This window comes from Melanotaenia boesemani, chromosome 18, assembly GCF_017639745.1.
Source record: "Melanotaenia boesemani isolate fMelBoe1 chromosome 18, fMelBoe1.pri, whole genome shotgun sequence".
Classification (NCBI taxonomy): Eukaryota; Metazoa; Chordata; class Actinopteri; order Atheriniformes; family Melanotaeniidae; genus Melanotaenia; species Melanotaenia boesemani.
In genome coordinates this window covers 11,076,320-11,090,634 of record NC_055699.1, presented here as the reverse complement: position 1 = coordinate 11,090,634, position 14,315 = coordinate 11,076,320, and the positions used below count along the sequence as shown (strand labels likewise).

General features: G+C 38.5%; 1 protein-coding gene across 4 annotated transcripts in view; it reads right to left on the bottom strand.

The window, feature by feature from the left end:
- Positions 1 to 14,315, bottom strand: part of dlgap1b (discs, large (Drosophila) homolog-associated protein 1b) — a 94,924-nt gene that overhangs the window by 38,074 nt on the left and 42,535 nt on the right. For all 4 annotated transcript variants that reach the window (XM_041968638.1, XM_041968637.1, XM_041968639.1 and 1 more), the window contains exon 3: positions 1,517 to 2,639. In XM_041968638.1, coding sequence (XP_041824572.1) covers positions 1,517 to 2,572 — 1,056 coding nt within the window. In that variant the 5' untranslated portion in view covers positions 2,573 to 2,639. The remainder of the gene's footprint in view (positions 1 to 1,516; positions 2,640 to 14,315) is intronic.

Genomic DNA, 14,315 nt, shown 5'->3' with positions numbered 1-14,315 from the left:
CTAATCTAAAAGAGAGTGAGTCAAAGACAGCAGGCCTGGAGAGGAGGGGAGGGGCACAAAGGGGGTTTTGTTCAGCAGAATCACTGCAGTCCCAATGTGAGTGGCTGTTAGGGTACCAGCTCTGAAGTGCAAGAAATGAGATACAGAGTGAGAAAAAAGTGCACAAGAATCATTGAATGGATTGCTGCGTAGCTAGGAAACCAAGCTGACCTTCTATGTCAGAGGCAGCTACAGATCATGTTAGCATCTTGGTAAAAACTATATTTGCAATTATGCCAAAACGGTAGGCTAAATTATTTTATTATTATTAATAATAATTTTAATCAGCTTCATAGTAAAATGTAACATGTCAAAAATAACTTTCATTAACTTGTGACTGTTTCATGGACAGCACAGAATCAAATTAAAGAAAAAATAAATAAAAACATAAAAGCAACCCTGTCAGACTCTCTTTCTAGGCAAAAAATAAATAAATAAAATAAATGAATGAATGGATAGAAAAAAAACAAACAGTACTTGTAGTTTGGAAGAATTGTTGCTAGGCTGGAGCAACAACATCCCTCCTTGATTGGCTTGCTCAGTTGTCCAGGTTGTTAAAATGCATGGCCATACAGAACTTCCTTTTATGTTCCTTTACTCTAACTCTTCCTCTACTCACCCTCCTCTGTTGCCCTTATTTGCTCTCTTAGTGTACACACACTTATATGTACGCACTTCCCTGCCTCTATTCTCGCTGTTTTGTCTGTCCATTTCTCTCCTCAGGCTTATATTTGCAGCTAACACCAGTGCGAGGAAACTCATGAAATGTGAAACACTTTTTTTTTTCTAAAACAGAAAATGTCAGTTGTTATAAGGCAGGCTAGTGTGTCAGTGTGTATGTGTCCTTTTGTTGTTGTGTGAGTGTGTAACCACTGAGCTTAGGGACTAAGGCAGTTTTCTTTCAATTTTTGTCTGCTCAAGACTCTCTGATCCCATAATAGCATGATACAGTGACTGTGACCACCAAAGCGCAATCTCGACAGCTGGATAAATGTAGTTTAATATAACAATTTGACATTTTACACCAGATTAAGTTTGTGTTTCTAATCTTCTTTCCTGTCTACTGTAAAATAAAGACAGTGATGCTTAAACTTCGTATAAAAAAGTAAGATTACTGTATTATGTTTCTAGTACAGTAATGCTAAATAATCTAACTTGTGATCTCTGATATAGTGTATAATCTGTGCAATGGCATAAGCATATACACATGTGAACATTTCCATGCATGTTGGCACAAACACAGAATAGCAAATACCATGAGATGTTTAATCAAAATGATTTTTGATTATGATTATGCAAAGAATGAAATGATGGGTTTTGGGACACACTGTGTCGCTGATCAGCCTATCTAACTCACACAGACACACACAGACAAATGTCGATTACATGCATAAGAACTGAAGGATGAAGGAGCAGCTGGTCTTGGATGATGTATGAAGCTTGACATGCAGGGGTGGGGCTGTTGAAACAGTCCTACCTGTAGGAAATGGCAAGTGCGTCCCTGCTCAGCTTTCACAAGAGCTTTATCTAGGTTGACTGAGGCCTTCTGGTAGACCTCTCTGGCTCTGCTAACTGTCAGAGTAGAGGACCAGGAGCTCTTCTTTAGTTGAACTTGGCCATCGAGTGGACCCATCAATGGCAGAACTCCACTGTTGCTGTTGGAGCATGTTGAACATTTCACATCGTTGTTGCTGCGGGAAGTTTTCAGAGACTGCGCGCTAATAGTGTTGTAGGACTCCATGAAGTATTGCGACTGGGATTTATCTGGGTGGCGACCCATAGTCATGACCCCAGAGGGCATAGTTCCACCGCTGCCACCTTGTTGGTGGTGATAGAGACACACTTCCCGGTCAAGTGTGTCATCTGAGCTCCAGTAGCCTGATATGGCCGATCGCATTTTAGGCTCTGACTTGGAGCGGTCTTTGCTCTTACTACGCTTACTGTGCTTTAGAGTGCCAGAGCATGAGGGAGGATCATCAGGACTGGATTTGCTGCCATTCATCCTCCCACTACCTCCACCACCAGAACCAGATGGTCCCTCCAGAGAATGGGACTTTGTGAAAAGCTTCTGGACAGAGTGAACAAGGTGACGGATTCGACCTGGGCTATCACTGCGTTGGTGCTCTACAGCTGTGCGCTTGTACTGTAGAGTGTGGTAGCCTTCACGGCGCAAAGGCGCTTGGCTCTCGAACTGTTCCAGCAAGTTAGAGGGGATGCGATTGTTATTTCCTCCACTTCCCTTACTCCCCGTAGGGCCAGTGTAAGGCACCAGAGCGCCGCACTCCTCTTTCAGCTCATGATGAGAGCTGTAATGTCTGCGAGGAAAGGTGCAGCTGGCCAGATCAGGATAGGTACTGCACTCAGACTGGTAGGAGTTCCGCTGGGTGTAACAGGGATGGTCAGCAGAATGAGCCTCCCCGGGGCTGAGGAAGTAGGACCGACGATCGGAGTGTCCCAGGGTCATAGAGTCATAAGAAGGGTCACAGGTCACTGTGTGGTGACTGCGGCTGCTGGACAGGCCTTTCATCGTCATGGTGGCCGGGTCAGGATGTGCATCCAACTGTTGCCGCAAGGAGTCCGCACAGGCCCCAAATTTAACTCTATAAAGAAGCACATGGCCATAAGGCAAAACAGACAAACAAGAAGAGAGACACAGAAAAGAGAATTACAAATACTGCACATCTGTACACACTTAAAGCACATTTTAAGATTTTCATCTGCTTTAATTTGACAAAGATGCTTTTTAGGACTACATAGATGAGAAAACTTGAAGATGCTGACAAGACTTGAACCGCTTCTCTTTCACACTTTTATCTTTGTCCTTCAAAACGTCAAAAGGAAAATCTCTAAATATAAAAGCCACATGACATGTTGCCCCTGACACCTGAATCTGTCCTCAAGTTTCCTTGTGCATTTCAGCGCTGGGTCTGGTGGAATTCAGTAAAGAAGTGACAGGTGATCAAAGGCAGAGAAACACAAAACAGGAAAGGGTATCAAGAAGAGTGCAGATCTATTCCTGGCTCAGTTGTGTGCTATATTTGTTCAAGGGTAAGGTAAAATGAATCATCACAATAAATAAACAAAGATGTAACAAGATACTGAGGAAAGACTGTAGAGAAGCAGACAGAGCTGCAGGCTATACTGAGTCGTAATCTATCTGATAAGCTCCTAATAACAGCCTGATGTCTTAACTTTCAATCCAGTGCTTACACAAAACAATAGATGAACCATTTGGGTCAAACAGTGCATTTTATTTATCCCTTACAATATACCTACTCAGTGTGCATGCATGCACATCCACATCAACAAACACAACAAATAATCACTGCCTGATTGTACATGTTCCTTCAGTACCTTTAGTTCTCTTACAGGCAAACTAATAGGCCAGTAAAACTCAGAAGACAGCTTCTGGGCTGGGAGAGGAAACTGCAATAAAAGAGCTTTCCCTCACACAGTGACATGAAAACGACTGCATCCATCAGCACCCTTTAACTGCTTTCCGTACCCATCTGGGGCTGTGGCTGGATAGTTGCTGAACCCACACTGTTTGCTATGGACTGGAGGTGAAACTAACGAGACAATAATACAAGCCCACACACCCAGATGTAGCACAACCACAGCAGTGTGGCTGGACCTCAAAGTGCAATGCATTATAAGGATTTATAATACAACAACAAAACTACTGTGGTAGCTAAAGAAACACTCGCACACACACACACACACACACACACACACACACACACACACACACACACACACACACACACACACACACACACACACACACACACACACAAAAAATAAAATAAAATAAAATAAAAGGAAGGCAGGGTCAGAGAAAAGACATTATAGGAAACAAGGAAGTCAGAGCAGTTAGTCAAGTCTTTCCACAACTACAGAATATGGAGAATGTCAAATGCAATATTTATGTATATTCATGAATATACAGTGGTTTGACTTCATGAGTTTCTTGGACTGTAAATTGGCTGTGGGATTAATTGAAAAACTTTTCAATTATTCATGCAATTTCATTGTCTGCTCCAAAGCAGAGGATTAAATAACTCTAGGGAGGGAATTAAGCTAATGTTTAATATTAGGCTACTCTTTCATTGTAAGAAAAAAAGAAGGAAAATATAGTGTTCACCCCCATCCTCATCTGCAAAACACCCACAACAGTAAACTCACATTAAGTAAACGCAACATATCATAAAGACGTGCACAGCGTCCGCTTCTTGCGGAGCTCTTAAAAAGTGGGCTGAGTCCAACTAAAGGTATTCATTGCAGTTGACAGAGATCCCTTCTGTTGGCCGCTGAAGCACAGAATGTGACCTAAATAAAAGCAGCTTGCAGTGATCCACAGCAGTGTGTTTGTGGCACAGCTGTCTGCAGTGCTGCACTAAAGCTGAAAAACTGAAGTTGGGTCATGTGGGCTATCTGCCTGGGAGCAACACACACACATTTAAACACACAAACATACAAATACACAGCGTACCTGACAGGCTGCATATCTATGCAGAATTTTGATGCAGGTATCTTGTAAAACACAGTTTTTCAACAAGATTTGCAGGTTGTACTGTGTCTGTCAGGTATAAGGTATACAGTGATGATTGCTCAAAGACAGCAGAGGTGATGTTTTTATGATCTACATCCACTGTAACTGTTGTGCCTCTACCTGCCTGCTCCAACTAACCCACCTTCTAACATACAGACAACTAGACAGACCTCCTGAAACAGTAAAAACATATCTGTCAAAATACTGAGGTTTTTTCAGCGTTTTATTTCTGAATGCCATAAAATGAATTTCTGATACTTTTTCCCTCTAGCTTTTAAAATAAACTGTTCTCTATTTAATCAGCTATAACTTGATGGCTAATTAAGCTAACATTTCTGGCATGAGTTAATTGAATTGCCTAGTGAGTTTTTAATGTTTCAGTTTCTTTTAACACAAAATTCATGTCAACTGGGTCTTGATAACTCATCATGAGTGCAATCGAACAGAGAGACATACCAGGTCAGACGTCGGCATCAGGTAGTGATGAGAGAAATAGGCTACTGGAACACAAAATAGATGCCACTGGAAATGAGATGCAAACAAGGCACTATTGGAATACTAACCCTAGTGAACGGGGCTACATGAACAGAATGTAGGATATATGAACATTTGATACTCACATCCTACATTGACATCAAAATAACTTGTTGCTTAGTTTTCCAACATCAGCAAACGGCAACTGTTATCACAGAGATTGAAGAGATACAACATACTAAAGCTATGGCAAGGGGGAGCCAGGACGACAGTTCAGAAGAGGGAGTTGACATCAAATCCTGAGGTTCTGGAAACTGCAAAACAAAGACTCCAAGCATTGGCTGCACGACTGAGGAGATACACAAGAGAAATAGAGGCCAGGAAAATAAACTGGCTGCTCTCCACTAACCCAGCTAAAGTGTTCTCCCAGTGGCAAGGTGGTGGCATTGAGAGAGCTAAGATCCTGAGGGACTTCCAGATACAGACCAATACAGTAGTAACAGTGGTCATCAGAGCAATGGGGGCCATGTCTCCCACAGTGGAGAAGTGGCTCCAACAGATACCTGAGGAAACATCAGACATCTCCATCCAGAAGAGTGAAGTACTAGGAACAGCTAAAATACTGCGTAGGACCCTCAAGCTCCCAGGAGTCTGGTAGAGGACCCAAGCTTGAGAGAGGAGAGAGAACAGCTTCTGTAATATCACAAGATTTATTTCCATCCAGCGTGGCATTGATTGTGCCACCAAGATTTTGTATTGATGATGGGAGAGTCTGAACACTGCAAAGCCTTCTCCAGCACATCCCAAAGATTCTCAATGAGGTTCAGGTCTGGACTCTGTGGTGGCCAACTCGTGTAAAAATGATGTCTCATGCTCCCTGAATCACTCTTTCACAATCTGAGCCCCATGAATTCTGGTATTGTCATCTTAGAAAATGTCCTTGCCATCAGGGAAGAAAAAAAAATCTATTGATGGAATAAGCTGGTCAATCAGTATATTCATGTAGTCAGCTGATCTTGTTCTTTGGGCCCATAATGGTGGTAAACTCAGACATGACCAGATCATAGCACTGCGCCCACAGGCTTGTTCAGTAGGCACTAGGCATGATGGCTGCATCACTTCATCTCATCTCATCTCATCTCATCTCATTCGTTTGTGCGTTCGTTCATTCATTCTAATCCCGATGATCCCATCACTCTTGAACTGGGTAAATGTGGACTATTCAAACCACATGACCTTCTTCCATTGCTACAGAGTCCAATCTTTATGCTCTTTAGCAAACTGAAACCTCTTTCTCCAGCTAGCCTCACTGATTAGTGGTTTTCTGGTTACACAGCTGCTCAATTCCACTCCCTTGAATTCCCTCCACATTGTGCGAGTGAAATGTTCTTACTTTTACTATTAAACATAAACCGGAGTTCTACTGTTGTTTTTTTTTTTCGATTTGATTTTACCGGAAATTTAAGTAATCACCAATCACCATTATTCAGGATTGATTTCTGACCACATTTATTCTTTGAAGATGATGGTTTCCCACTATCACTCCAGTTTTTTAAAATGGGTTGGGCAGTTCTTAACCCAGTAGATTTTGCAATTTCCTTAGATTGTTTCTCTGCTTGATGCATGCCAATGATTTGACCCTTATTAAACAGACTAACAGGGTTAGGTGTGGCTTTTAACATTGTTGTTTAAGAATAGAGAACTCATTGCATTAGTTGGGGTTAAATAACTTGTCGCCAGCTAAAAAAGATAATTGCCCATGCAGTAATTATCCAATAGGAGGCTCCTACCTATATGCTTAGTTAAATCCTGGTGGCAACTTTATTTATTTTATTTTTTTGGCCATGCAGTGTGCATTCCACATTTTGTCACATGGTAACCACAAACTTATATGTATTTTACTCAGATTTTATGTGATAGACATAGATAGCCATACATAATTGTGAAGTTGAAAGAAAAAAATACATAAAAAAAAAATAAATAAAAAAAATCTAATCAAAATCTGAACTGCATGACATGTATCTGTCATCTGAAATCCCTAAATAAAATTCAGGGCAACCAACTGTCTTTAGGAGTAAGTTACCTAATTAGTAATGACCAGTGTATAATTTATTCTTAGTATAAATATAGCTGTTCAGTGAAAGCTGTTCAGTGAAAGCTTCAGAGGTTTAGTAGAGAATGAAAGTGTATTTATATTTATCTTGTTTATTATTTTTAAATTCTGTCTCCTCCTCCATCCAAACCATACAGTCTATTGTCTAAACATACTGCCCCATCTTTACTTGAAATGAACTGGTCACGTGACCCCCTTCATCCCGTCCACGTGTAAATGTGTAAAAAGTGTTTCCATTACACTTTTGCATATACTTCTATATCGACATGCCTGAAAAACCTCCTCACAAGAGCGTAAAACCTTTTTAGCAATTTTTTTTAAATTTAGGTGTTTTCATTACCAGTTTTTTGATGTGATATTTAGGTTTTGTGCAATTCTAGGGATAATGGAATCGCAGTGTCCTTTGACAAGACACTTCACCTGTCTTGTTTCCAGTGTTTGCATTAGTGGTGTATAAATGTGAATGAATGTTTAGTGGTGGTGGGAGACACCACTGGTGTGGATTGGCAGCCATGTTTCCATCAGTCCCACAGCAGGTTTGGCTACACATGTAGCTTATCACCACACATGCTGGTGGATGCAATATTTCTTTTGGCTCTGCTCTGATAAAAAGTGAGTATTTTTATGTATTTATTTATTTTGTTTAAAGAAAATATGGAATGCAGCCTAAAGGCCAATTTCCCCCTGATGCATGTCTGCTGTGTTACAGTTGTGCCGCAGCCTCCACAGCTTTTCATGGCCATTTTATTCAGTGGTTTGGTTCACACTGGGTGCATGTCAGAAGCATCCTAGAAGCGCTGTGTTGCAGTTCTCCTCTAAACATACACACCAAGTCAATTTCTGATGGAGCATGCATCAATCTCAGCAGTTCAGACAGAGCCAGACAGGAAATCAGACATGAGAGCGGTGTAAATGCTTCTGGTAATTTTCAAAATAAAAGCCCCTGTGAAGATTTGCACTCGCTGAACCATGTAAACATTACGTCCTTAATCGGTCAGGGTGTCTCAGTTTTGTTGTTTTTTTTTATTTTTATCTTGGACGACGAGACATTTATCCTGTAAGTGGAGAATCACAAGATTCTCCAATTCTCCTGTGATTTTGTGATCTTGATTCAGCTAGGCAGACTGCACTCGTGGGTGCGCCGCATCTGACATGCTTCCGGTGTGAGATGACCTGCTGCAGAGGTCAGAACAAAACCACACAGACGGAACGCAGCACACAACAGTGGTAAAATCTGTCCTTAATCATTATTAAGGGAAGTGTAATCGGCATGCCTTAATGTAGGAGAACAATTTTAGTTCTTGCTGACAAAATTACAAGAAGTCTGAACACCAGACTTTAAAGACAATCTTGTAAAGAGCTTCTCTAAACCACCTTGATTATTAATGAGTGACTCAGTGATGGTTACAAATGGTTAACATTTTACAACTATCCATTTTATGACAAACTGCACAAACACATATTTGCACGCAGAATTTTACTTGCAACATCCCAGATGTGATCATTTTTGTGTTCAAAAGTTCCCTATGTGTACAAATCATTAAATATAGGTGTGTCCCAATTCAGGGTCTGCACACTTCTATGTAGGCTACAGAGTGTCCTCCGTAGTCTACACACTTCGAAGTCTGCTTAACGTTTGTGAAATGGGACAGCCTACCAAGTCAACAAGAATTTCCCATAGCAACAACACAGGACGTTGAATCACTTAAACCTCTGAAATTACTCATAGTTCAGTGGACGCTGGACACGGATCGGCAACACCGACAGAAAAAAAAAAAAGAAAGAAAGAAAGAAAGAAAGAAAAAACACAGTTTGAGGCTTTGTTGTTTTCCAGCCGGTACACACTTAACCACTTAAAAGTCCTTGAATATCAAATATTACCTAATTTTAATGTCCCCATTTAACAAACATGCTTTAAATGTACTAGGTTTTGTAACGTTTATACTAAAGTGTAGTTCAAAAAAGCCTACTTTTTTTAAATTAAACTTTATTTAAACTTAATACGACTCTTCTAAGGTTGCTGATTCGCCACCGTCTTGTAAGTAATGAATTCTGGGAGAAAAGAGACCGTGAAGGATGCATCACTAGCAGCCTTCGTTTGAGGCTAAACAAAGTGCGGATTTGAAGGGAGGGTCCTTCATATTCTGTGAATTAGGACAGTACTTCGCGCACCGCGATGACGTATATGACCGACGAATCCGCACTTCCAAGTGTGCAGATCCTGAATTGGGACACACCTTATGTGTTCATGCATTGTCTGACACGCACAGATCAGATTACATTTGTGCACAGCTCCACTCATGTCATCAGTTCATGTAGGATTTTGGTGCCTTTCAATTCTGGTGGGAAGCGGAGTCATCTGGACTTTAATCAGATTCAGGTGTTATTTTCTTCCAGTTAATTCAAAGCGAAGAGGACACTTTCTATGACATAACAGTTCAGTGCCCATTGATTATAACAAATATACATGACTGTATTTTTTTTCCTAATATTTTTAAGATGCACTGTGCCTCTGTGTTAGTTTAGTCAGAAGCTTTTTCAAACCTAGCAGGCACTATAAATCTTTGCCAGCAGCTTTTAAATTGTTCCAGGTTTTGAGGCATGCTTGTTTTGAAGAGTAGAGGAGTCACTTAAAAATGACATTTGAAAAGGCTGCCAGAGATGCATCTTTCCAGAGACAAATGTTCAAGTTAACCTAAATAAGTCTAGATCTTGCAAAAACGTCTTTTTAATCCCATGCAATCAAAAGTGGATCTTTTAATGAATTAAAAATAAAAACCCAAAGGTCTTTGCTTGGCAACCACCCTTTCTTCTATTCTGCTGTAATTTTGGGAGAAAGAACCCTTTACAAACAAATTTAAAGAGATAATTGAGCTCCAGTTGCTGGAATAACCAAGATTATTCATGCTTCTGAGTGGAAGAATTAATGTGGCAGAAAACAAAATCCCACTTGACCTTAGTGAGCTATCCAAAAAGTATCAGAGGCTTTGTACTGTATGATAATACTGTAAGTACAGTCAGGTCCATATATATTTGGACAAGTTTTGTTATATTAGCTGTTTATCAAAAAATATTCAAGATACAATTATCTAATCAATATGGGCTTACAGTGTAGACTCCCAGCTTTAATTTGAGGGCATTCACATCCATATTGGAGGAAAGGTTTAGGAATTACAGCTTATACTGTAGCAGCCTTTTTTTCAAGGGACCAAAAGTTTTTTCTTTTCTTAAATTTAATTTCTTTGATATATTTGGTTGTGCTGTTAATTTAATTTTTTTTTTCTAAAATATATATGTTGACTCTAATAGCAGAACATATTTTTGTTTTTGTTTGTCTGCTCAAAATAAAGCATAGTAATCAATCAAAAAGTAATTAGGCCGTTAATTTTAAAGCTTTATGGACTATTCATGAACCAGTAGGTGAACCAGTATCGAAGCCTGCCATGAAGAAAAAACTCCATTTAAGACAAAACTTTAAGCAGAAAGACCCACAAATAGGCAACAACTACAGGAAAGTTTGGGGAAAAGGATCACAAAGAAGGAAACACAAATGTTTAGTGATATTCATGGGTTCCAGACTTCAGGCAGTCATTACTTACAAAGGGTTCTCAACAAAGTATTAACAATAAACATTTTCATTTATGGTAATGTTAATTGTCCAGTTACTTTTAAGCCACTAAAAGAAGGAGATTTCACATAAAATTTTTAAAATAATATTTTATTCCAACCACTTGAATTAAACTTGAAATTCTGCACTTCAGTTACAAACATCAGTTGTTTAATTTCAAACTCAATGTTGTGGCATGCAGAGCCCAAATCATGAAAATTGTTTCACTGCCCAAATATTCCTGGGCATAACTGTATTTTCAGACACTCTAAACTAGAAATCCATTTAAAGAAAATACAAAGAAATTTGTTTTAATTAATTAAAGCATACATAGAGTAGAGTCAGAGCTGTCAAGGAAGAAGTAATATGTAACAGAGAGGAAACAGTTATTAATATTTTAACAGGACCTTAAAAAAAAAAAAAAAAAAAAAAAAAAAAAAAGACAGGCAGTTGCAGCAGCTGAGAAAAATGGTTATTTCTTTTTATTTCCAGATTACGTAATAGTAGCTTTTGGGGGTATCAGGAGAGTCTGGGAAACTTTAACTTTAATGTGCCACCTCTTATTATGAGCGGGGATGTTCACTTTCAAACACTTACAGATTTTATACAAGTGTTTTAAAACTTTATAAAGGTGACATAAGGAGGTGGCATATTTCTACTGTGATTTGGGAATTTAATCCAAACCCAGATTGAAGTTTATCTTATCAAAATATTCTACATAACCTGCATGACAAACCCATATTTATAGAACAGTATTTTTAAAAAACGAATATGCTTTGATAGCTAATCAGCATCTTTCTGCTCTTTGTATTAACTACATTATGAAGCCACATGCCTTCGTGGATGGATTGATGTCCCTGGTTTTTAAGAAAGCTCTTTTGTCACAGCCAAACTAATTAGGCAGCCTGTCAGAGCTTTTTCTGAGAAATGGAGTGACTGTGCTGAGTTATAGCTTTGGACCCACCAAACACATTCCAAAGACAGATTTCTGTGGTGATGAAGTCTATTTGACCAAGGTAAACAAAGTAGCAAATGGATTAAGTCCAGAAAAACCCTCATGTTGTCACCAAGGCTCTCACTGTTTGTTTGAAGAACTTTAGAAAAAAAAGAAAAGAAATGCAGCAAAGGGAGCCAGTATGATATTTTAATGTCAGTATCCTGGGTTTTTCAATATATGTTTTATTACATACCTCATTACAAATACATTACCTTTAATCCCACCAATATCCATTTTTATTTTTCAGGCCTAATATTTACTATATTTAAAATATAAAATTTTGACTGTTAATGTTCAAGAAAAGACTTTAATCCTGAAATGATAACTCATAAAATTTTATAAACGTTGCAATAAAATACAGTATCTAATATAGAAATAGAAAAGTTCTATTCAAGTAAGTTCTATTTCAAAATAAAAAAAATAAAAAAAAAACATTACCCATATTTTTTCATTAATATAAATATATTTATTTGGGAATTGCTTGAACTTTAAAAGGAAAAAGATTAAACTAAGCAGCTCTGACACTTTGCTTTGAATCCATAACAAAAGGCCATAACTCCGCTGAGATTGCTTTTTGTATGGCTTAAGGTTGAATCCATCATGGATACAGTAGGAATCAAGGCAAACGATGGCAGCTAGATGACCTCTTTTCATTTTAAAGGTTACCTTTACAGGTAGATATAAAAATGTTCTTTTTAAAGTTATTTTTAGGCACTTATTTTATTTCTCAGAGCAATAACGTCACTTTTTAAAAACAAAAATTAGTCAAGCATAGGATAAAATTATACACAAATCCTGATGTTGCTATTATATTTTGTGCTTATAATATAATTTGCTTAAAGGCAGCATTAAAAAAAAATCATCAGCTTAAAAAGATTTTTTTCTTTAGCTTTAGAGAGGCAGTTTAATTTTCTTTTGGTTGACAACAAAGTGGAAAGTTATCACCAAGGGCTTTATTTTACTGACTTTATGGCAAAATCTTTCAATAAGTTAATTTTTCTTTTTCTATGTATTGTAAGAAGCCACACTGAATGAAAATAGAGAGATACAGATAAGAGCTAACTGACGTTGCCAAAAAGCCATTTTAGAAGATAATAATGCCATATGAAAAACATGTCACTTTGAGCCTTTCAAATAAGTAATTTCCATAAACCTTGACATAGCACTGTGAGAAATTACTGTTTTCTTTTTTTGTTTATCTTTTTTTTCTTAATAAAGTTCAATGCAGCTATCCATAAACAGCAGCAAAAGAAACTGGACAAGGAGGACAGCCTCGCCATGGAAACAAATGGATTTTCTGATGGAAAATAATGTATTTTCACCCCAGCTAATGAGAACTCATATGTACCAATCACTCTGGCATCATAGGTGTGGACAGGAAGAGCAGTTGCTATTTCTAATGCTTTATATCTCCTTGGTATATTTGAATCTACAGAGTGTGCAGAAAAATTGTAGACAAATTATAAATCACAGTCTGACAGAAATTTGGTGACAGAGATAGTCACGAGCCTTATTCCATTTTTGGGAAATAAATAAAAACAGTAAAGTCTCGAAAAGACTGAAATGAGGGAATATTTCTTTGAAAAACTGACACTGCTCTGGTGGCTACTTATTCTCATTTGGTTTCTCCACACATGAGATTCTTTATTCATTTCTCACCCATTTCCCCAAATGATTCCTCAGCTATTAGTAATTACATCTGTGGGAAAAGTCTCAATGCATTTTATCACAACTCCTCTAAGTGGGACACCACAACATTCATCCCCTTATTCTGAGCCTGCAAACAAACAAGCTGATGCAGGCATCATGCAGGTAAAAAGCATGTGCCTGTGTTTAGATAAGACACGTTTCTATCTGTGCACACACAGAGCCATAACATTATATTCTCTCTTAAGAGCCATAAAATCTGGGACGCCAAGTTCAGGACTACGTTGAAGGAAGTATATTGCTGTGACGACGATAACTAAATCAGTCCCGGAGAGCATGTGTGTGCATGTGTGTATGTGAACATCTCTGTGCATGGGATACAAAACACATTGTGCCCTCATCTATCAACAATGACCATGACCCACATAAGAAAAAGTTGCTAATGCTGCTTATGTCACTGCAAGGCTGACACTAGCTTCCTTCCTGGCATTTCTGCTGTGTACATAAACTTGTAGCTGATAAAAAGAGTGCATCTTTATTTTGACTGCTGTTTCCAGTCATGCAGCTGCTTAAGCGCAGCACAAATAAATCAAACATGAACAATTAGAATTAAGAAAACAAGCTGGATGTATATTCAGGTGCTGCAGCATTTCCCTTGCTTTACATATATTCTCCTTATTAGTTAAGGATGAGCTACATGGTATTACGTGACTTGTAAACACACAAGCTAAAAAAAAAAAAAAAAAAAAAATCAGGTTATGCGCATGCTCTTTGACTGTACAGTATGCACAGTATAGTCACTTGCCACTGTCAGGCAGCATTAACATCAAACTATGGCCAGAGGCAGCCACAGAGTCAGGTGATCTCAAACCACTGGCTCGATGGT